The sequence below is a fragment of the Actinia tenebrosa genome, unplaced genomic scaffold (genome assembly GCF_029948245.1).
Source record: "Actinia tenebrosa isolate PJP-AT-01 unplaced genomic scaffold, QUT_ActTen_1.0 PGA_scaffold0__85_contigs__length_37466705, whole genome shotgun sequence".
In the NCBI taxonomy this organism is placed as follows: Eukaryota; Metazoa; Cnidaria; class Anthozoa; order Actiniaria; family Actiniidae; genus Actinia; species Actinia tenebrosa.
In genome coordinates this window covers 32,916,373-32,940,941 of record NW_028292569.1, presented here as the reverse complement: position 1 = coordinate 32,940,941, position 24,569 = coordinate 32,916,373, and the positions used below count along the sequence as shown (strand labels likewise).

Here is a 24,569-nt window from a genome sequence, read left to right as displayed (position 1 = left end):
ACTAGATATCGAGACAGTTTTTAGTGGGTATACGACACTCGTAATTTTAGATGATGTTGCATCTAGTAGTGAGGTTAAAAAAAGGTCTAATCAATTCGTTAACCTAGCATTTAGTGCAAGACATTCTAATATATCAGTTTGGGTGTTAACACAACATTTAACATCAATTGCTAAACCTTTTAGAGATAATATAAGCTGTATAATTAGCTTTTTCACACCGAATAGAATATCAAATCAAACATTATTCGATGAATATGGTGGAGATTTAGATACTGGGCTTAGAAAGCATTATATGGAAATACTAAAATCAGAAAAGTATGCTAGGATTTGTCTATGTCTGCGTCATCCATTCAATTCATATGTAGAAATTCCGAAAATGCTTTAAGGAAAAAAATATATGTATATAATATATGGAAACAGTTCTAGATCAGTTCGATAATGAGAAATTAGAAACTATATACGAAGAAGAACCTATAGCAGACAAGAAACCTATTAAAAAGAAAAAATCTGTAGTTAAGAAAGACGATAGTGTAGATGTAGAAGAAAAACGTGAACAATTATATATTTTAGCAGTTCTAGGGACAATCGAGGTATACACAGGTAATAAGATGAGTCTCGGGGATGTTAAGAAATTACCATCAAAAGATGTTGATAGATTCTATACTAGATATCAAGTAATTATGGGTGCTCAAGTTGCAGGGTCATTAGTCGATACGGCAATAGATGCTGCAACTGAGCTAACTAGTTATATCTTACCTATAGATGATAAAAAATCTTTATCTACAGATCTTAAGGGAAATCAGATGATAAGGCAAGAACTTACTAATGTAGCTGGTTATGCTATTCTAAAAGGTGGGCGATTTATTGCATTAGCAACTGGAATATTTCAAGTAGCTAAACATATAGACTGTAATTATACTAGCAATAAAGAAGTAGTAGAAGATATGGATAAGTATATTCATGATACTACTGTTAAAACTCTCGAGCAGTCTTAAGCATCTCTTGAGCATCTCTTGAGCATCTCTTGGGCAGACTCTTGAGCAGACTCTTAAGCGACCATAATTCTCTTGAGCATCTCTTGAGCAGACCAAATATATATAAATAATTATTTTGTTATTCATATATAGAATGTCTGAAAACGATAGCACACAAATTGAACAAATAACTAAGGAGCCTGAACAGAAAGTAGAACGTATTAAGGATCCTAAGAAGGTAGCAGCAGGTAAACGTTTGGCTGATTACCATAAAAGAGCTAAACAAGCTCTTAAAGCGGATAATGATGTCGAAGAAAAAGATAATAGTGATTATAAGTGGATGCCTGAAATATCACTAACAACAGCATTGACAATAGTTGGAATAACTCTGACCGCTGTTGATTTATATTTTAGATGGAGAAAACAGAATAAATATGAGTGGAATGCACCCCCAGTTAGTAAAGATGAAAAACCTAAATTACCAGCTCCTTCATCTATGAATGAGCTACAATTACACCCCAAACAAACAAAATCGTCTAAAATCCCAGTGCCGAGAATAGGTATGGAGTAAAATGGTATAAAAATAAAATATTTATGAATATTATATAAGATGTCAAGTGCAACAGAAAACAAAGTGGTCAAAACAGTTATGGATGCTAGTATAACAATAGGAATTGCTGCTGGGATTGGTTATGTAGGTAAGAAAGTTATGAAAGAATCCTTTATCAATGATCCATCAAGTTCCTTACCTAACTATGGAAAATGGGTCTTAGTTCTTGCTGGTTCAATGTATTTGAAGGACTATCTCGAAACTAAAAAGATTATACCAACAAATTTGTAATAGTATATAAAAATAAATATATTATAATAAGTAATAGTATAAATGGCAACAATAGCTGTAATGATAGCTGGAGCTGTATTAAACGCCACAGCATTCGTAGGTGGCTCTTATTTAGCTAAGTCAATTGAAGGAGGTTCATCGAGGGCCGATGGAGAGAAAATAAGACATGACAAGGCTCTTGAAGAATACCAAAGACAAATGGGTGAGTATGAAAAGAAAAGACAGGCGTACCAAGACTGGTTAAATAAGGAATATATCGATAAGAAAAACGCTGATGAAGTCCTAAATAATACAGATATGGCTTTTAAACTATATAGTCAAGCTCACCCAGATGCTAAATTCGATATTAATGATAAACCTAAGTTTAGTGATTATTATAAACCAAGTAATAAACAAAAACAGTATGAGATGATATATGTTGGTGGTGGTATGTTGGGTGCTGGTTATCTAGCATCAAAATTCTTGTAAATTTATATAAAAAACTATTTAGTATATTATTATATATTAAATGGAAGCTGGTGGAATTGACTTTGATCCATTAACTGAAGAGGGAAAGATTAATGTTAATGATGAAATAGATGAAAATTTTCTCGATTATGAAGAAGTTTATGAAAAAGATACTAGTGGTGTAGGTCTATATCGACAATTAAAAGCAAGGTTTGGAAAGTATGCTCGTTTTGCTTATAATGGTATAAGAGATAGACTTAACCGTGGTAGCTCAAAAAGTAAATTGCCTGAATATATGGAGCTTGTGAATGTTGATGAAAAGGAATTAAATAAGGGAAATGCAGAAGTACTGTATAATGAAATTTTAAGAAAATATCCAGAGTTTAATTATGATGGCGATTATGAAAAATTGTTAAAAAACTTCCAAATAGTAGAAGGAAACGAAATCGAAGTAAAGGCCCCTACTGGTACAAAATGGTCTATTTTATCTTCTGATGATACGAAAATACCCAAACAGCTTAGGAAAACACTTGGTTGAAGTAAAGAGCATATCGATAGATATGATCAGGGAAAAAAAGATCTCGATATTTACTTTTCGAATAATAGAATAACAAGAGAGAATGGATTTGATATAAGAACTAGTAAAGATAATTATGTCGAGGTCTTCGATTCTAATAAAGGAAAATGGTATGGTGTTCTAACTAAGGGTTTCGAGGATTACTCAGAAAAAAGTTTTGGTAAAATGACTAATAGAATAAAAAGCAATTTAGGAGAGTCAGTTGATACTCGTCTAAAGAATCTTTTAGAAAAGGAATTAGAAAATGAACGAGAGATACAACATGTATATGCTAATGTTAAAATCAAAGATGGAAAAATAGAAGAACAAAGTAAGAAAAGGCAGGATGAAAGCGACACGTTATCTGAAATTGAAACTTTCATAGCTAGACATCATGATGAATTGAGTAAAAATGGTCTTACACAAGATGAAATGGATGAAGCAGAGTCAGAATTTGAACTTTATTTCGGATCACAAGATCATAAAGATAATGCTAAAAATCAGTTAGAAGTTATGAATCAAAAAAGAGATGAATTAAGACAAGAGGAGAATAATTTAATTGATTCGGTTGAACAGCTAAAACAGGAAAAAGCTCAACAAGAGGCAGAAATACGTGAACTAGTAAATGAGCGGCAAGAGATACAAAATGAAAGAGAATCGATAGAGGAAAAATTACCATTAAGAGAACGCGTAAAACAGATAATAAAACGCCATGGCCTGACCGTCACTGGCATTGCTCTAGCTGTTGGTACTATCATCGGTGTTATAATTAATAGTTTGAAAAGTGGACTATCTACTGTAGCAAAGGGTGTTGGGAATGATTTGAAAACTATTGGTAAGAAACTAGCTCAAATACTACCCGGTATGGTTGGAGCAATAGCTAGTTTCATATTTAGAACAGCTGGGGAGGTTGTTGGCTTTCTTGCTAAGAATGCATGGCTACTTATAGTGGCTGTTGTTTTGTATATCATAGAATCATATAAAAAGAAAAAATGAGTATATATTATAAATGACAATACTGTATGTCGGATTAACCCAAGACACACCAGCCTTAGCACTATCCCTAAAAAACCCTATTAGTAATTGTAAAACTATACATCTAATACAATGTTCATTCCATAATAATATAGGTGCAAATATCCCCGATCTATTCCTTCACTGTGATATGATCGATAGTAATCAGGTCATACTGAATAATGATCATGGCCGTGTTTTATCACATATTAGACTTACCACCTCTAATAGCGTAGTCATATATACCCCTAATACATGCTTATACGTACCTTTAGTCCAAAATAAATACATAAATCGACTAAGTTTTTGGGTTACAGATATCAACAATAAAATAATAACTGCTGGTATTTTCCCCCTCATAATGACTATCGAACTGGTATAAATAAATAAATATAATACTATATTATATACATGTCAAATCAAGATATAATCACAGAGGAGCTTTACCCTAAATTACCAAAGAATGTATTAGAAAATGGCGGTAACTTTAGACTGCATAAAGTAAACATGGTCTTATCTTGACTAGGAGAAGAGCACAAGCATTATGAACATGTTAGAAAGAAGTATTCAAGATTAAGATCGACATCCCATGGAATGGCAATAACTACAGGAACTCTCAGTGGTATACTAACAGCTTCGGGGATTGGAACAAGTTTAACAGGGCCTGGTATCATAGTCGGGGTACCTCTCAGTGCTGTTGGAGGTGTACTTGGATTAGTTTCAGCTGGTTGTGGTTTTATAACGAAAAAACTCACTAAGAAGATCTCAAAACATGAAAAAACCATTCAACTAATCAAATCAAAAGAAAATAGTATAAATGACCTCGTGTCAAAAGCATTACATAACAACCACATAGATGAGAACGAATTCGAACTTATCATGACTGAGCTCACTAAATACGAAAAACTCAAATCGAGTATCAGGCGTAAGAAAAACGAAAATCTTTTAAAAAACGATGTGGATGTGAACAAGTTGAGGGAGGAGTTGAAAAAGGAACTCGTAGACCAGCTCGTAAATCAAAAGAAATAACTCTTTCATTCAACAGAGATCCATTTGGGGGGTATATGTATAAGGCAAGATATGATAAAAATATAAACGTATAAAAGTTTATCTCTTATAATATATTATAAAAGATGAATAAATTCCCAAAGGAGGTTATGCTTACTAATAAAACATATCCAACTCCAGCTGTTGGTCTGTACGATAAAGCAGATGATGTCAATAAAATACTAAACCCCCTCAAAATATATGTAACACCTTCAAAAAGCTTCTCCGTTCCTCTTAACAACGTGTTCCAATTAACACCACCAGCGGTACAAAATGTAAGTGATTACACTACATGGATTGAAGAACCAAATTTTAAATATTGGTCCCAACAGCTTAATTTCGCTTGCTGGTGTGCAACAAGTGGGTGCGGGATTAGCTATCATATCATAGAACCTGATACTCAAATCGGATCTATTCTAAGATTTCACGTAATATATACAATCAGGTGTATTCTAAACGACCTCCAAGTTCCACTACCGTGGGATAACACATTCGTATGGTATGGTACTAGATACAATAAAAATGCATTAATGTCATTATGTAACGAGTTTGGTATCGATTCATCCAACCCAGATTTCCGATTCAAAGGTAAATCTACAAATGAAGACATGTTCAATTTCCACTATAGGAGCCCGTATAAAGATAGTTTGTCAGCATATTATACATCAACCCACAAAGATCGGAGTCAATATAATTGGTTTATACCTCAGAAAGGTCATGGCATCACAAAAGCAGGATTGTCACGATTGAATCAAAGCATAGAAGCGTTCGTTTATTGCGTACTAGGTTCACAGGTTAACACTAGATCTTCAATCATTGGTGATTCGGGTTCAGCTAAGGAGACTCAAGACGTATTCTTAAAACTTTTTAGAGACTCGATAATTGAAAAAGACATTTCTAAAAGCATCCAGAGATACCAGTTTGCTATTCAAGAGGCAAAAGTAAAACTAGATTTAGCCATATCACCAGATTGTTGGTTATTACCATCTACTTTAATCATAAATACTGAATCGACTGTTGGATACAATAATAAATTACAAAGGGCTACAAACGATATGAGTTTCGGTGTAAATGATATAAATAATGAGACTAAATCAGTCGGTATAAAAAAGCATAATATGGGGGGTTCAAAGACAAAACTACCACACCAGGTTGATAAACCAGAAACTAACGATAAAAAGCCAGATACGACCAATAAACCAGAAACTAATAATAAAAAGCCAGATACAACCAATAAACCTAGCACACTGGATAAATCTATCATAAAACCTACAAAAACACCACAAACACATGATACTAACCTAATAGCTATTACTGTCGTCGTTGCTGGTTTAGCTTGGTATATGTTCCGTTAGTCTGAAATGGTTTAAGGTAATGACTATTTATTTATAATGTCCCTAATAGGCACAGTATAAATATTATGCTGTCTTTACTATCCTATGATAGTCAAATATATAAATTATTTCTGACTATTAGTATTTTTCTTTTTGGGGCGTTTGTTAGCAGACTTATTATAATCTTCTGGTAATTGTTCTTTTTCAATATACTCAAATTTATATCTATGGTTATCTATTTTAGAAATACCTGATTTACAATTATTTAATCCTTCACATACCATCTTAACAATCCCAACATTTATACCTAAATACTGTTGCACTGCATACATACTACCATAAAACGACTCTTCATCATCCTTATCAACATCGATAGCTTTAACATATTTCTTATTTCTATGATTATTCTTAACAAATGAATAATCTCTATTTTTAGCAGATTTCATGCAATTCTGTTGTTGTGTTACTAGTTGCAAATTACACAAACGGTTATCTTGTTTATCATTATTAATATGATCAATAACTTTCCCATCTTTGATTAACTCATTATAACATTCCCATATAAATCGGTGTGAATAATACGATTTTTGGGTGGTTTCTTCGTGTTTCCTAGCAGCTACTCGTAAATATCCGTCATGTCCAATTTTCCCTTTCATAGGATTCATCCTAATTATATTAATAACCTCACCATCTTCACTTCCAGCATACCTATTATAAACTGGGTGTATATTATATGATTTTCCATTAACAATAATTTTATCTCTTAATTTTTCAGCCATAATATATATATGTTTTATTTGTTTAAGTCACTTCCATTTACAATTATTTTTTTAGCCTAGCATAGGAAATAAGTTTTTAACCTAGCATAGGAAATAAGTTTTTACCCTAGCATAGGATACCTAGGACGTAAACCTAGGATGTCTTTAACCTAGCATTGGAATATAGTTTTTAACCTAGCATAGGAAATAAGTTTTTAACCTAGCATAGGAAATAAGTTTTTACCCTAGCATAGGATACCTAGGACGTAAACCTAGGATGTCTTTAACCTAGCATTGGAATATAGTTTTTAACCTAGCATAGGAAATAAGTTTTTACCCTAGCATAGGAAATAAGTTTTTACCCTAGCATAGGATACCTAGGACGTAAACCTAGGATGTCTTTAACCTAGCATTGGAATATAGTTTTTAACCTAGCATAGGAAATAAGTTTTTACCCTAGCATAGGAAATAAGTTTTTACCCTAGCATAGGATACCTAGGACGTAAACCTAGGATGTCTTTAACCTAGCATTGGAATATAGTTTTTAACCTAGCATCGGAACATAGTTTTTAACCTAGCATAGGAAACCTAGGATGTTGGGTAGTTAAAAGAACCACCCTCAATCGACTAATGTTACATAAATCCTGCTTCCGCTTGCATCCATTTTTGGATTCCATTTTTTTTATTATAACGAAATTATCATCTGGCTAGATCCTGCCGATGTGACAAAAATCCAAGTTCGAAATCCAAGTTCGAAATCCACGGCAAAAATGCGCCAGAACCGGCCATTCCCTACTACTAACTACTCACCTATAACAGGATCACCTTGCCAAGGTACTCCAGAAATAGACAGTTTCAGGATGAGATATGAGACTAACACAAAACAAGCAATTATAATAATAATTACTATTAGTAATAAAAAATGATAATAATACATACATACATACATAGTGCATTTTCCATGATGCCCAAATGCACTTATAAAAAAATTATGCCACTTAATTACAATTATAATAACAATAACGTAATAACTATCTTAATGAAATATTTTGATAATCTATATATTATAATGATGTATTTATGTATTTAATATGTATTTATTTGACATATACTATTTTTATATTATTTTATTAACAACAATCAATTTGTATAATAGTCATTTGTATCTTCCAATTCTTGCTACCTGTTTCCACTTCATTTAAATTTTAGTTCATATAGTTATGACTGTTTTCAATATAACAAAAGTGCTATGACTGTGTAGAGTGATAGCACACTGAACAGTCATGGATGATGAGGTAAGGTGTAATATTAATAATGAAAATGGTTGGCATATTAGATTCACAACAGCCATGTCCACCTAAGATGTCAAACCCATAGCAAGCCCACCCCCCCCCCCCCCCCTAGTTTCTTAATCAGCCCCAGATATCCAGGCCTAAATGCTATGGACCTGTAATAAGGCACTGTAGCAAACAACAGCTACTGATAGCAGTGAACTGATAAGCAAAATGGCACCCACCTGCTTGTCTCATAAACTCACCACCAAGACCCCTATATTAATAACAAACCATTGACTTTATTATTAAAAGGGGATGATAACACAAAACAAAACAAAACACAAAACGTTAACATCATCAGCATGCATTACCCATTAGTCTCATGCACTACCCATCAGCGGCATGCATTACCCATTAGCGGCATGCACTACCCATCAGCAGTGCTCACACATTACCCATTAGCGGCATGCATTACCCATTAGCCTCATGCACTACCCATCAGCAGCATGCATTACCCTTTAGTCTCATGCACTACCCATCAGCGGCATGCATTACCCATTAGTCTCATTCACTACCCATTAGCAGCATGCCTTACCCATTAGTCTCATGCACTACCCATTAGTGGTATTTATTACCCATTAGCCTCATGCACTACCCATCATCGGCATGCATTACCAATTAGTCTCATGCACTACCCATGTTTCTCAACAATAAATAAAAAGAAATATTAGCTATAATGATCATACCTGAACAACTTGGCAGAGTGCAACTAAGAGAAAAGAACAATTTTTTGTTGAAATTTACTTTTTAAAGTCAGTACCATTAAAACACTACTCAGAAATGGCTTGCCATTGTTTTTGTGTCAATCATCCAATCACAACATGCAGTTACAATTATCATAAAAAAGCTAGAATACTACAGATACCTTGGGTACGATGTCCTTCAAGTCTGTGAGACACTTGTCAGAGACAACATCAGTAACTGATCTGAAACAGACACACCACACAACATTAGTCCAGGAATAAAAATAATGACTGTTCAGTTGACAACCATTATGACGAGCCAAAGTAGTTTTAGCTTGGTCATACCTCCTTTCTGGCTGGACGTTACTAGTCAAAATAACCAACCATAAAAAGATTTGACCAGACAAGTTCCAATTCTGGCCTAGCCTGCATAGCGGCCCAATTTTGGGGAGGGGGGAGGAGAAAGGGCTGGGCCTTCACAGGCCTCCCTGCCTCCCCCAAATTGGGCCGCTATGCAGGCTAATTCTGGCCAGACACTGTCAATGAGTTGCAGTTATTTTTAGCCCTGCCAGTCATTCTAACTGTTGAGAGGGTATAATGCCCTGTATATGCATAGTATGAAGTATTATAACAATCAATACATACTGGTGCTGAGTGTTACCATGGAGATACAGAGCATGCACAAGTTCAGCAGCGGCAAGGATACTCCCATGTCTGGTAAACAGGTCATTACTGGATGTCATGACGATAACTTTAGGCAAAACTAAACACAAGATAAAGAAAGTTGTTAAGTTTGGATTACCTGTGTTATGAGTGATAATTCATGTTTGGTATCCCTGTGTTATAAGTGATAATTCATGTTTGGTATCCCTGTGTTATAAGGGATAATTCAAGTTTGGGTTACCTGTGTTATAAGTGCCAATTCATGTTTGGGTTACCTGTGTCATAAGTAGATATAACTAGCTAAAAACTAGTGTGAGCTGCGTCGGTGTTTCTAATGAAACAGTAATGATGAAAAGGTAAATTATACACCGTGGAAAGATGAAAAAACTTACTGACGTTTCGGACGCTAGTCCTTCATCGGAGTAAAAGAGAAAGAAGTGGTAGAAAGGAGTGTATATATGATAGAATAAGACAAAAGAAACCAATGAGAGCAAGGTAGGCAAGGAAACAAAAACAAACAATCAAAAGACAAAAGAAAAGGTTAGTTGAAAATAAAGCGTTCATTAATCCCGTTGGGACTAAGAGTGCCCAATAGGTGAATGAGCCGCATTTCTTTGGTCTTGCGACAATCATTGTTGCCGTTAAGCAAAGAAAGACCGAAAACAATGAAGTCAGAAAGAGAATGGTTAGCTAGATTAAAATGGCGGGAAACTGGTTTGGTGGGATCGTTATTGCGAATATCATAAAGATGATTGCAAATGCGATCACCAAGACGGCGGCCAGTCTCGCCCACATACAAAAGATTACAGCGGGTACATTTAATACAATATACAACATTAAAAGTGGTACAAACAAAATGGTCAGTGATTTTAACAGTTGATTTAGGACCGACAACAGAAGTGTGAGAGACTATGTGAGGACAAGTATAACAACGTTTACGAGAACAGCGAAAAGTACCAGGTTCTTTGTTAGAGGGAAGAACTCCCTTGACCAAGAAAGAACGGAGATTACGATCACGTTTATAGGAAAAGAGAGGGCGGTTGTTGAAAATAGCAGAAGTGCGAGTATCAGAGTTAAGCAGAGAAAAGTTGCGGTTAACAATGGGTTTAATGGAAATGTTAATAGGATGATATGTAAGAGTGAAAGGAATGCGGTCATTAGAGGGACGAGTGTGAGGAGTGAGAGCGGTGGTATGATGTGTCATAAGTGGCAATTCATGTTTGGGTTACCTGTGTTATAAGTGACAATATATGTTTGGGTTACCTGTGTTATAAGTGATAATTCATGTTTGGGTCACCTGTGTTATAAGTGGCAATTCATGTTTGGGTTCCCTGTGTTATAAGTGACAATTCATGTTTGGGTTACCTGTGTTATTAGTGACAATTCATGTTTGGGTTCCCTGTGTTATAAGTGACAATTCATTTTTGGGTTACCTGTGTTATAAGTGACAATTCATGATTGGTATCCCTGTTTTATAAGGGATGATTCATGTTTGGGTTACCTGTGTTATAAGTGATAATTAATGTTTGGGTTACCTGTGTTGGCCATGTATTTTGGAGCAGAAGGAGCCAAGTTATGGAGAGCTTTGCTTGCAAGTTCTCTTATTGACCTATAGAATAAAGCAATATACAAATGATGTGAGCAACATCATTCAATAGTAATAGAAAACACATAGAACATGACGTACCCATCCCAGTGCTGTAGTCTTGTATTCACTAAATTATCTATCATTGATTGGGTGTACTCCTGGAACTGTGCAACATACACACTGAAAAAGATAGAAAACATTCATTTGATTATTAATAAATGTGTCTCAAGCTATCAATTCATCCATCTATTCACTCATCTATCCATACACCCATCCATACACCCATCCATACACCCACCCATCCCTCCATCCATCCACCCACCCACCCATCCATCCATCCATCCACCCATCCATTCATCCATCCATCCATCCATCCCCCCATCCATCTATCAACCTGTCTGTCGTCACACCCTCAATTATGGTACCATGATGTCTTGCCATCAAGAGAGTGTGCTTATCTGTTACAGACCATACATACCTCAGGTTTAAATATGTATTGGTCTTGTTACCAACAGCATGGTAGTCTGCAGCCGTCAAGATGTCTATTCCATGAGGAAATGTACCCTGAATTGAAACATCATAAAAAATAAGCTTTTATTTGCTTCGTCCTTGTGTTTTTAAAATGATAAATGATTAAAAGGGACAGGATAGCAGAGGATGACAATGGAATAAAGCTATAACACAAACCTGCCTGCCTACATTCTCTTGAAAAGCTGCCTGTAACGAAAGAAGACTTTACTTTAATAGATGCTCATAGAAAAATAGACCTTTCTTAAATTAATTCCTTGAGTGACATGAAGTTAATGGCTATACAACTTGAGGTTGGACTTGGTGTGTTCATACATATAAACCTTATGTTGAAGTCATTGTTTTGTGGTGAATTTGAGTACATTCTAAAACCTGTGGCATGGACATACACTTGTCAGTAATAAAATACCAGTAATTAGTTACCCAGTAATAGAAGCCTAAAATGCCCAAGATTTTTATTTAATATGAACTAAACCTTTATTAGAGTGAGCTTGGTTGAGGATATTAATTGTAATGTTGTCTTAGATACTTACAGAAGCAGCTCGCCTGCAGTTTACCTCCCGATCAAACAAGGCAGCCACAACAAGAGCACTAGGGTCAAGAAAAATAGCATAATTAAGCAAAATGATCACCAGGGATTTAAAGGTGGCAAAGTGATAGTATGTGAGAAGAGTATCTCCTTTGCTTTAATGGTTTTTCAGGGTTCTCCAGATTTTCTCCCTTCACACTAAATTCCAATTCAATCTTTAAGTTAGCTGTGCCCTGATTTACTGTAAATCAGCCCAGAGGTTGTTTCAGGGTTTGATCTGTGAGTTAGTCGTGCCCTGACTTAGATCAGCCCAGAGGTTGTTTCAGGGTTCTATCTGTGAGTTAGCCATGCCCTGACTTAGATCAGCCCAGAGGTTGTTTCAGGGTTCTATCTGTGAGTTAGCCATGCCCTGACTTAGATCAGCCCAGAGGTTGTTTCAGGGTTCTATCTGTGAGTTAGCCATGCCCTGATTTAGATCAGCCCAGAGGTTGTTTCCAGGTATTAATAAAACTTAAAGGTTGAAGATAACCACTACATCAACAATATTTTAACAACATGCTCTGACTACTGAGACATGCTTATATATAAAATAGATGTACATGCTGGGAGCCTTGGAGTTTTGAAGGGGGTTAAATGTCTAACTTACCTTGCCAACTGGTTGACGTGGGTTGTCATCTCCCTTGGATCATATGCACGTGCAAATGACCAGCACACATAACAAGCACCATCACGAACATGACTACCTGAAAAAGACAAAACCACACATTAAAACACACTCTTTATGCCTTAATAATAATAATAATAATAATAATTACTAGTGATAATAAGTATTCATTATTATTATCATTTATTACCTTTATGGGCTTATAAGTGATTAGGTAAACAAATAATCCTTAAGACAGTAAGAATATAGACCTACCAACACTGTAAGAACCACGCCGTTCATCATATGCAAGGGCTTTCAGAACAACAGGAACAACTGAAGAAAACAATTGTAATGTTTGATTAATGGCTGTTAATACCACAGGTATACACTTATTTCATTAAAGTTAGTCACCTGAAAAGCTACAAAGCAGAGACCAACAAGGAATATGAATACATGGATAGATACATTTTACATTTTTGAACCGCTTGATAACTGTTGATGGACTTGAGATCTTCTACCAGTTACAAGTTAACCTACTCTGAGCATCCTCAACTGCTGCAGTTTGTGTCAAAAGCTTTACCCATGATTCTCAGCGATCACAGCTTTCTAGGTTTTTGGTGACTAACTTTATTGAAATAAGTATAGACCAAAACATGTTTGTGTTACCTTCTGGTAGTCGTTGTGGAAGAAGAAGACCTCTACGACCCAGCTCTGCTAAAGCTAAACATCCTGAAATCAAATAGTACATGCATGTTAGTGATCACACTCAAGATGTAATCATGATATTCAACAAGCTACACACCTCCATGCCAAGCTCCATCTGTTTCATTTGGTGTAAACAACTCTAACACACTACATAAGACATCATCTGCGAGATCTTTAGGTAAGCGACCAGTGATTCGACCAACACTAGAAATAAATGTACAACAAAATAGTTTCACTTTGTAATTATAATTTTAGCGCATTTGAAAATGTATGTTGAATTTCTGCTTTACAAATAATTTTATTATTATTATTATTATTATTATTATTATTATTATTATTATTATTATTATTATGTGGGATGATTATCATATCTGATGATGTTGGCTGCTGTTGCTAATGATGATAGCAATGGCGGTGATGACTTTCATAGTGATTAATGATGACAATAAGAAAGTGAAGATGATGATGGCGATGAAGGTGATGATGGTGATAATAATGATGATAATGATGATGATGGTGATGATGACGATGGCCAATGTTATGATGATGATGGTGATAATAATGATGATAATGATGATGATGGTGATGATGACGATGACCAATGTTATGATGATGATGATGGTGATAATAATGATGATAATGATGATGATGGTGATGATGACGATGACCAATGTTATGATGATGATGATGGTGATAATGATGGTAAAGATGGTGATGATGATGATGGTGATAATAATGGTGATGGTGATGATGATGATGATGGTGATAATGATGCTCATGATCATGATTACCTACCCCTTAGCAGCAGACCACCTGACCACTGTATCTTTATCCTTCAATCCAAGCAATAGTTGTTCTAACAGGAAAGATAAAGAGGTGATCAGATAGATGACAAAACCAGTAAAACGAGTTGTTTTTTTTAGTTACCCAAGACATCTTCTAGCTCCTCAGGGATGTCATAATCCTCTTCCTGTCAAAGTGGAAATGAATGAGATTGCTTTAGAATTGTCTCCAGCGTAAACTACAGTGACTGTTAGATCCACAATATTTACATTCAATAGACCTGTGATTTAAGTATTGAGTTACAAAACTAGTAGAAGTGCAGTGAAGATTATAATCTAAATTCAGTAGTTTTTACCTCTGAGGTAGAAACGTGTCCATTTTTCGTCGTGTCCTGAAAAACAAAACAAAAAAAATAACAGTCTAAAAATTTATGAGGCAGGCATGTTTCTTAAGAGAGGAGTTGTAATTTCCAAAAAGGGTCTGAGGAGGGTATATTGTGTACTACCAGAAAATATCCATATCTACCCCATGGAGTGGGATTGAGATTTCCAAGGGGTGGGGAGGGTCTGAGGAGGGTATATTGTGTAGTACTAGAAAATATCCATACTTCCCCCATGGAGGGGGATTGAGATTTCCAAGGGGTGGGGAGGGTCTGAGGAGGGTATATTGTCTAGGTCCAGAAAACATTGTTGGTGGACTTATATAGGATACAAGGAGAGTATATCTTAAGGGTTTCTCAATAGAATCACAGCACAGTAGTTCATTGTTACCTACTTGTATTTCTTTGTTCTGTGATTTTTCCAAGTTAATAATCAGTGACCTGTTCCCTCTCTGATATCTAAGAACACAGTATCATATGGTCATCATAAATGACTACAAATTAATAAATTGTATCATTTATGAAATAACAAAAAATTAATGCATCCATTTTATCAAAAACTGAAACAACCTCTAGGCTATTCTAAGTCAGGGCACAGCTTAATCACTGATTGAACCATGAAACGACCTCTGTACTGATCAAAGTCAGAGCAAGAATTGGAATTTAGCCTTTTAGGTGATGGTGAGGGGGTAAGGCTAGAGCCTCGAGAAAATCCTTGAACCAATCGAGAAACATGAGTCCTGGAAGGTGTGACCCTAGAGGTGAGAGTCAAGTGTACTACTGCTACACCCTTGATTCCCAATAACTACAAGACAATAGCTTACCTCCATGCTGCTATACGTGGCCTGAGAAAAGTGAGTCCAAGGCGCTGTTAAAGAACAGGTAAAAAAAGGTTTGATGAAGGCTCTACTTTATACCAACAATATAACACACCAACGATATAACACACCAACAATATAACACACTAACAATATAACACAGTCATAATTGATAATTACCTGGATGAGTTTGATGTTCAGCTTTCTTAACACAGTGTTATTAATGTCATTAATATTACATGAAGTAACTTGCTTCAACACAATGGGTGCTGCATTTGAAGAATGACAATATCATTATTAACACATAGCAGTATCAAGATATGTTATACTACTTCCTGGTAATGACAATATCATTATTAACACATGGCAGTATCAAGATATGCTGTACTACACTGTACTTCCTGGTAATGGTAGAGAATGTATGGGCACAAATGGTGTTGGTAGGTAGTGAGGGGGTTGGTAAGGTAGCAGTACACTATGGTTAGAATAATACTGGTAGCTTAATGGTAGGTTGTCAGTAGGGAATTAGTGGAGTGTCAGTAGGGTGTTGGTAGGGTGTCAGTGGGGTGTTGGTAGGTAGTCAGTAGGGTGTCAATAGGGAGTCAGTAGGGTGTAGGTAGGGTGTCAGTAGGGTGTTGGTAGGGTGTCAGTAGAGTGTCGGCAGGGTGTCAGTAGGGTGTCGGTACTGACTGTCAGTAGGGTGTTGGTAGGGTGTCAGTAGGCTGTTGGTGGGGTATTAGGATGTTTTTGGTAGGGTGTCAGTAGAGTGTTGGTAGGGTGTCAGTAGGGTGTCAGTATGGTTTTGGTAGGGCGTCAGTAGGGTGTTGGTAGGGTGTCAGTAGAGTGTTGGTTGGGTATAAGGATGGTTTTGGTAGGGTGTTAGTAGGGTGTTGTTGGTGGGTTAACAGTACAAGAGAAATTAACTCTAAGGTTAAGAATGTTGCCTACTTACCATATGGCATTAAATCATCTCTCTTTCCATTTTTAAAAATTAAAGCCTAAAAATAAAAACATAAATGTCACCAACTATAAGCACAGAGATACCCAGACATTAATGATTTTGACACAACTGATATATTTACCAGGGTTGCTAGGATACCAGTTAACGTTAGCATTCCTGTCATTGTAGTACCTGGAAAATAGAATAAGAAATACTTAAATATAAAATTAATACAAACAACCATGCAAAACAAATGTGAAGAGAGTAAATAAATGCTTATGGAGGGATAACTAGCTAAAAACTAGTGTGAGGTGCGTCGGTGTTTCTAATGAAGCAGTAATGATGAAAAGGTAAATTTTACACCGTGAAAAGATGAAAAAACTGACGTTTCGGACGCTAGTCCTTCATCGGAGTAAAAGAGAAAGAGGTGGTAGAAAGGAGTGTTTATTTCAAAACAGCCCTACTGTAAAGCAAGATCAATGGGGCAATAATGATAGTGAATGAAATGCTCCTACAGAACTGCTATAAAATCCTCTATAGACCCCTTGCATGGGATGTCATTTGGAGGACAAAACAAAAGAATGTCAACCTCATGAGCATTTGAAACATATTGTTATGTCCTTTAAATTGAGCAGCATCCCAAAGTACTGCAATGGGTCTATTCCATTAGACAAAATATTACCAATGTACGAACTTAGTTGGAAGTTACCTTCAGCTTTATTGATAGAACACAAACACCAGTCAACAAACTCAGCCAACTTCTTCTTCTTCACATCAGGTCTTGTCACGAACCTATCAACAAAAATATAATACTCAATGTCTTATCTAGGTTGGGCTTCCTGTGTACAGAAAACCACAGGTTACCCAGCCTGCTTGATATACCACTTACTTGGACAACAAGAGAGCAGCTGCATCTCTGGATTTGTCTGGAACACATAAATATATCTGCAGATAGACATTAAGAAATATTATTAATTCATGGTTCCGACTCAGACACTAGCAAACCAATCAATGTTGCTGCATTTCTTCTCAGTGAAATTAAAAGCTCGTCCCACAAACAATTATGCAGAGAGAGAGTACTGTGAAGATTTTAACACATTTTTTTTATTTTCAAAGGACAGTAAACAATTGAATAAATTTATGATCCATTTCCAGCGATCAGAGTTTTAAATTCTGAGATATATTCTAGCTTATCTGATGAGCTTGTGGGACATAGCAACAGTAACTAAGGGGAGTCAGAACCATAAATAACTATGTGTTTTGCAGTGGTCTGACTCAGATCAGTACAGAGGCGATTGCAGACATTTTTTATCATTAATGATATTTATTTTAAGCTTCAAAGTTCACCTTGGCGGCATCCATAATTCGATCTACTACAGGTCTTCTCCTTTCTCCTTTGTCGGCACCAAACGTTCCGTCAAGTCTTGACATATCAAAAGGTATCATACAAGCAATGGATAACCATAGCAACAGCACATAACGTGTTTCCCAAGTCTGTAACAACAACAACAATAATAAGAATAAAAACAGTAGAGTGCTCGCACTAAACCCGTGAAACAAATACTAATTTTTAGCACTAAATAGTGATAATCAAACAATAGAAAACAAAAGATTCTGTATGAATTACTACTAATTAGTACTAAATATTATTCACGGGTTTAGTGCGTGCACTCTAAAATGCAGTAACAGTAACAATGATCATAATAATAATGAACTATAATAATTAAAGTGTAAGGTATAGTGTGAGGTGTGAAGTGTGTAGAGATGTCAATACACGGGCAACACACGGCAGATAGCCGGCCAACGCTTGGCCAACACAGGGCTAACACACGACCGATAGTCGGGCAACTGTCGACTAACAGTCGGGCGATAGTCAACTGACACGTGTCGGCTGGTCATGAAGTACACGATTGCCCAGTAGGTATATAGTGTGAGGTGAGTAGAATATGTAGGCAGCGTCAGGTAAGTGTCGAATAGTAGGCCATATTAGGCAGAATTTTGTCATCATTTCCTTACTCACTTGATGGTCTTTCAAGTCTTGCTGGTTCAACATGTCCAACAATGGTTCTATGTCCGTCACTTCATGAGAAAATAAACGAACTATATACTTTGAGCCACGAACCTAGAAAATATTTTTACCATTAAATATGCATTATATCGTAAAACAATACTCAGTATATATACTTGTCTGAATTCACAACAGCAGCTCAAAAAAATGTTGGTGAGGTTTTGTCACATTTTGCATACTAAGCTTGAAATGTATTTTATTCATACATAAATTTATTTCATTACAGACAAAATTATGCCACGAAAATTTGAATTTAAAGTTTAGGAAAATTCCATATTGTTGTGACCTTTGCTGATTGTATTCACAACACCCATAGATGGGTTGAAATCATTCCCAAGAGAGTCCAAGTCAAAAACATGGCTGCCATTTTTGTGCCATTAAGAATGGAATCTGATACTAATGAGAAATCTTTTGTTTGATAGACCGATAGGCCACAATGCCATAACATGCAATTGAAGAATAGTGCAGGCTTGGTATGCAACATACAACATGCAACATGCAACCTAGTTTGCCACCCTTTTTTGAAATAGCTGTATATGGATAAACATATCACATTAAATACTCACAAGGTTAGTGCGCCTAATTGAAAAAATGCAGTTGGGTTCGAGAAGGTCATATCATTGAAGCTAAGACCGAAAAGGATTTTGGGTACTCCGAAATGTGTATTATATTTGCATATAGACACGTAAAAATGCACAGTAGAGCAAAGTCGATCGACCTAGATTAACAACATGCCAAAGCCATGATGCATAAAATGTGCACAGGAAGGGAAAACTGCGATACGCATGAAATTAGCATAATCGTTTGTCTTCCCATGCTCGAGCTTTGATGATATAACCTTTATTTGAACCCGACAACGTTTTTTCAATTAGGTGTATACAAACCTTAGTAAGGTAGTAGATATATTTGAAAGCCTGGTGGACCATTCTTGGTGGATTATTAGCATTTACAACAATGTCCAAGAGCTTACTCATGATATTCTCTGCAATCAAATAAAAATTTATAGACATTTTGTATAATTTTAAACTTGAATAAATAGTTTGCAGGCTTTTATTGTTCGAGCAACCAACAAGTATGAGATGATAATTGGCTGGTCGAACAGTAAATTATGAGGTTTGCCAAAGTTTGTCAAAGCAGAAGTAATACTAAAACATTTTATCAGGAACTTTATTTTTCTGATATTCAAGGATAAAATTATACTGAAACAAATATTCACCTCGAGGTCAGTGAATAATTATAGTGACAATATCTTTGTAAATGTTCACAAATACTCAATTCTCCTTCGGAGGAATAATTATTGTTAAACAAACTAAGATAAAGTCAAAACATGGACATATTTTATTTCATTTTTATTTTTTATTTATTTTACTTTATTTATTTATTATTTATTAATGTATATATATATATTTAATTTATTCAATTATTTATTTAATCATTTATTTCTCTATTTCTCTATTTTTTCTTTTTCTTTTTGTCTCCCCGATTAGTAGGGCACTTGTGCCCAGCTAGAAGATTAGAGACATTAATAAAGTTATTATTATTATTATTATTATACCAACAGGAAGCATGGAAATGCATATCAAAAATAATTCCATTCTGCTTGCTGTGCTGTGTGCAGTCATAAAGCATGCAGGGATCAACAGAACACTCAACACTCGCTATGCATCGTGCTTCTCCTAACACTTCTCTTGCATTCCGTCAATCCCCACATGCTTTAAAACTGCACACAGCACGCACACAGGTTTTCTATTTTTTCAATGAAAGGTCCATGAAGGTGAAGTGTATATGGACTGCACACCTTAATTGGACTCTAGGCTTATGAATAATTTATCAGTTTTTTTTTAAATTGTAGAGAGCATGTTCATGTTTTATAGCTAGTCACTGTTAAATGTTCTACCTACCAAGATGTGGATCCAGCAGATGAGGCTGTTCTTGGTAGTGATCAACTATGACTAGACATACAGTTAACATATCAGATAAATAATAATATATCTATTGTCAAGGTGTGGATTTTAACCCAAGGCCGTTTCGATTCCCATCTGGGACTAAAACCAAATGAGGCTCATTAACGTCACTCCTAACATCAACCATGGATATGATCCAATGTTTGGGTGGAACCAGCTTTGAATAAATACAAAGTCTTTAGCAATTTTTCTTTACAAATAACAATTATTTGACGATTTAAATAATCCGGTTATATATGTTTTTCAGCAATCTAAACACTTTGGAATCGAAAGATTCCTAACTTTTTTCTGCTTACAGTAGTTTGTATTTTCGTAGCGAACTTGTAAATACCTAAAAGCCTTTCAGCTGCGGCTTCAAGCAGTATTTCCTGATGACAAATAGCCCCAATAGACTCTATGATCCTCACTACTTCATCTACTTCCTTGAATCCCTCCAGAGTGTAGGTTATTTGTGAGTCTGTCTCCATTTCTTCTTCTCCTTCGTTCTTCTTACTTTCGGCCGCCATTTTTCAAAGCTTACTACCAGGCGTTACTTACAAGCACTCGCATCATTTGAATCAAGTCCCTCACGGTCCTACATGATGAACCCGCATCTTCGTGGTAACCTTGAATATGGTTATACGATATACTGATCGACCCTTTTGAGCCCTCATGTTTATTTTCTCGTCAAATATCCTATTGATAAATACTGTTACGCGGTTAAGCATGAAGTATAAGGGAATAAAGAATAAGGGATTAAATAGATATGCACGTGAAAATTGGGATTACATCACCAGCTCTATATAAGAAATGTTAATGTAAAATTAAGTGACCAGCAGTTAATACTTGAGGACTTCGTTGATACTCTTACACGAATAATTCAACAGGTTCTTTTGTGCCCCCCATTTACTGTTGGTTAGGAAGGGTTGGGAGACAGGGCCTACGGTTTTAAGTCCCCCAGGGGGGTACTACCTCCCCAACTTGGTTAGGGGTGTGCCGCCAGGACCTCAAAACCCTGACCCTATCCCAGACCTAAAATTTTGATTTTACATACCCTACCCCAGACTAAAACTTAGAATTGTACACCCTATCCCAGGCTAAACTCAGTTAGTCAACAGATTGCAATCAATATTGTCTAACGTTTTTATTGTTTTTGTGCCGTTAGAAAGCGTAGCCTATTCGCCAGTCAAATGATACCCTACCTCAGACCCAAAAGCTGAAAAACCATACCCCATAGGGCGGCACATACCCGTATAGCAAATATAGGGGAGTACCCCCCCCCCCCCCTGGGTTAAGTCCTTGTCCGAGAAGACTTGAAGGACTTGAATCAGTCTCAACCCTAAGGTCCATGTTCTTGACGAGAATAAGAAGCAGAAACAAGTCATTCCAGCTATTCTTGGATCTTGGAATGTCCTATTTTCTATCGCTTTTCGTCTATCGCCTATCGCCTTTAGCGATGACAGTTTTTTGAAATAGGTGTATACAAATTTCAATGCAGTACTCTCTATATAACCAACATAACATTGGTTTAAAATACTTTAATAATAACAATCATGATTCAATTAACCATTCATGCCTTAGAACTCACTGAGTTTCAAACAATAAAACAGTCCACAACGGTGAGTATTAAGCCTGAACAAGGTTCAATCATCCATATTCATTCTTTTGTATTCTATGTACATTCAAATTCTACACAATCGGTTGGTTGTTAGCAAAATATTTTTTAAATGTACAAAATTATTTGCTTTTCCCCCTGAAAATACAAGAATCCATATTTCATCCTATTTTGTTCTATTTTTGATTCAAAGAGGTACATATACTTGTATAATGAAGAGCATTGCTGACAGAACATCCCGTGGGGGAAGGGGAAGGACGTTTTGTTACATTAAGAGCTTTTTCAAAGCCTTTTTTACCAGTAATTATTTTTCTTACTTAATATTATTCTAATTGAATCATTGGTTATGATGTAATTATAAATGCATGTCATTCATATTTTCTAGTAAGCTGTGCGTGTGGCTTATGGGTTCCCTGTGGCGGAGAACTTTTAAAACTATACTATTTTTTCAAGACTGTGAAATAACGGTGAGCATATTAAAAGGGATAGTTTCGATAATGATTTGGTATTTCTATCAATTAATAGCGTTTGTCGAACAAACGCGCAAAAATATATCAATCCATGAAATAATTTAAAACTGATTTCCAATCGCATTGCATTGTGGATTAATCCTACGCAGAATATATATTTGACATTGCCGCATTGCATTGTTGATACCCCCATTGGATTGTGGATATCACGTGGTTGATGACGTCAGAGGTCAGAGTCGGAGGTCCTGTGAACGTAAGACTCCAGCCAGTCCTTCATTAGGGCGGTTCATCTCTACAGATACTTGATTCACGTATTTGTAAATCAGAGCTGCTATTTCTTTCGCCTACAACATGAACAAAGAAACGTCAGCCAATCAAAGAGGTGTATAATCATCACGTGATCTTTGACAAATATGGGTGACGTAATGGTAGTGCACTAGTCTCTTATCTCTTGGGTCTCAGGTTCGATTCCTGGACTTTCCCTTAATTCAAGGGGTTTTTTTTCCAATTCAATCTGTGAGTTGTGCCCTGACTTAGATCAGCCCACAGGTTGTTTCAGGGTTCAATCTGTGAGTTGTGCCCTGACTTAGATCAGCCCACAGGTTGTTTCAGGGTTCGATCTGTGAGTTAGCCGTGCCCTGACTTAGATCAGCCCACAGGTTGTTTCAGGGTTCTATCTGTGAGTTAGTCATTCCCTGACTTAGATCAGCCCAGAGGTTATTTAATTGAATGATTGATCTTGCAAACCAATTAAATAACAGATGTGTTATGACGAGCCAATGAACGAGTAGATAGATCGTACCTCTTGTGTTTCCATTCTTGTTACTTTCTGTACCATCGAGTCACCTATTTTTAAATCCAGAAAGAATCTCTTTTTGTCCGAGACGAGGATTCGCGTAGAAATAATCCGGGCAAAGTCCTCATGCCTCAGAATGTTCTAGAAAAACAAAAAACAAAAATGATGAGGGATCAGAACGAAGAGACATAATAACCCAGGGGGGGAGGGGGAGGAGTACGTACTTCAGGGGGTATATGTGTTTTAAATAGCGAATATAGTTATGGTGTGTGTAAGGCGAGCCTCAAAGAAGAGCCACTTACGGGTAGTGATGGTTGTAAAATATAAGTTTATAATAAGAGATGACGTACCTTGTTTTTGGTGTCTATGAAATGAATGCCTTTCTTGTCGATAGCAGCGATGCATTCTCCGGTAACATTCGGGTGAGAACAGTGCTGAAAACGCAAATCAAAAATTGATTATTCGCAGAACGTTTAGTTGTTTAGGATGTCTAGAACATACGGCCTCGAGAGATCAAGTAGAAGCATGCATTTGAGGAATAAATCTAAAGAACACCTAATGGTATGAAAAGGAGGAAGAAGCTTGTAGTGGAAGAGCAGAAGTATCGTGACAAATGCACGGGTGCAGTACGGGTGCTGTACGGCTGCTGCACGGGTGCTGTAAGGATGCTGTACGCATGCTGTACGCATGCTGTACGCATGCTGTACGCGTGCTGTACGCATGCCGTACGGATGCTGTACGCATGCTGTACGGATGGTGTACGGATGCTGTACGGATGCTGTACGGTTGCTGTACGGATGCTGCACGCTGCTGTACTCTTATTACATTTTACCTTAATGGCAAAGAACGTCGAGCCAAAGCTTGCCCACTTCGACACAATTTCTAAAAAGGAAAAGGAAAGGAACGTATGTGAGTTACTGGGTGATAAGACACTACGATACAGTGAATCACTCGAGATGCACCAAGTTCAACTCACCTAGAAATATTTTTCTCGCTTGTGCAGGCGTCAGACTGAATCCTCTAAAATGATCCTGGACGAGAATCAGCCATTGTGACGGTCGAAGCTTGTCCTGCATGTATTTTGGGATGACTTTATCAATGTCACTCCTG

At 36.3% G+C, this 24,569-nt stretch overlaps 3 protein-coding genes across 3 annotated transcripts in view; 1 reads left to right on the top strand and 2 right to left on the bottom strand.

Annotated features, from left to right (window-relative positions):
• Nucleotides 1–21,111, bottom strand: part of LOC116291471 (tubulin-specific chaperone D) — a 35,945-nt gene extending 14,834 nt beyond the window's left edge. Inside the window, exons 1-29 of the mRNA XM_089024228.1 lie at nt 20,931–21,111; nt 20,537–20,587; nt 19,520–19,617; nt 18,588–18,689; nt 17,915–18,061; nt 17,457–17,512; nt 17,277–17,359; nt 16,710–16,759; nt 16,580–16,625; nt 15,808–15,896; nt 15,634–15,677; nt 15,205–15,268; nt 14,786–14,821; nt 14,575–14,617; nt 14,443–14,503; nt 13,745–13,851; nt 13,609–13,671; nt 13,216–13,275; nt 12,943–13,039; nt 12,301–12,358; nt 11,927–11,956; nt 11,718–11,803; nt 11,339–11,419; nt 11,187–11,260; nt 9,634–9,751; nt 9,171–9,231; nt 8,992–9,014; nt 8,488–8,519; nt 7,782–7,844 (exon numbers count right to left, since the gene is read on the bottom strand). Coding sequence (XP_088880354.1) covers nt 7,782–7,844; nt 8,488–8,519; nt 8,992–9,014; nt 9,171–9,231; nt 9,634–9,751; nt 11,187–11,260; nt 11,339–11,419; nt 11,718–11,803; nt 11,927–11,956; nt 12,301–12,358; nt 12,943–13,039; nt 13,216–13,275; nt 13,609–13,671; nt 13,745–13,851; nt 14,443–14,503; nt 14,575–14,617; nt 14,786–14,821; nt 15,205–15,268; nt 15,634–15,677; nt 15,808–15,896; nt 16,580–16,625; nt 16,710–16,759; nt 17,277–17,359; nt 17,457–17,512; nt 17,915–18,061; nt 18,588–18,689; nt 19,520–19,617; nt 20,537–20,587; nt 20,931–21,105 — 2,098 coding nt within the window. The 5' untranslated portion in view covers nt 21,106–21,111. The remainder of the gene's footprint in view (nt 1–7,781; nt 7,845–8,487; nt 8,520–8,991; nt 9,015–9,170; nt 9,232–9,633; nt 9,752–11,186; nt 11,261–11,338; nt 11,420–11,717; nt 11,804–11,926; nt 11,957–12,300; nt 12,359–12,942; nt 13,040–13,215; nt 13,276–13,608; nt 13,672–13,744; nt 13,852–14,442; nt 14,504–14,574; nt 14,618–14,785; nt 14,822–15,204; nt 15,269–15,633; nt 15,678–15,807; nt 15,897–16,579; nt 16,626–16,709; nt 16,760–17,276; nt 17,360–17,456; nt 17,513–17,914; nt 18,062–18,587; nt 18,690–19,519; nt 19,618–20,536; nt 20,588–20,930) is intronic.
• LOC148914128 (uncharacterized) lies at nt 4,966–6,234 on the top strand. The gene has a single exon (XM_089025962.1). It carries the CDS (start codon nt 4,966–4,968, stop codon nt 6,232–6,234), a length of 1,269 nt encoding a protein of 422 aa, XP_088882088.1.
• Nucleotides 21,112–22,101: 990 nt separating the features above from the next.
• LOC116291452 (unconventional myosin-XV) overlaps nt 22,102–24,569 on the bottom strand; it is a 40,883-nt gene continuing 38,415 nt past the window's right edge. The window contains exons 56-60 of the mRNA XM_089024225.1: nt 24,436–24,566; nt 24,292–24,341; nt 23,810–23,893; nt 23,466–23,600; nt 22,102–23,007 (exon numbers count right to left, since the gene is read on the bottom strand). Coding sequence (XP_088880351.1) covers nt 22,894–23,007; nt 23,466–23,600; nt 23,810–23,893; nt 24,292–24,341; nt 24,436–24,566 — 514 coding nt within the window. The 3' untranslated portion in view covers nt 22,102–22,893. The remainder of the gene's footprint in view (nt 23,008–23,465; nt 23,601–23,809; nt 23,894–24,291; nt 24,342–24,435; nt 24,567–24,569) is intronic.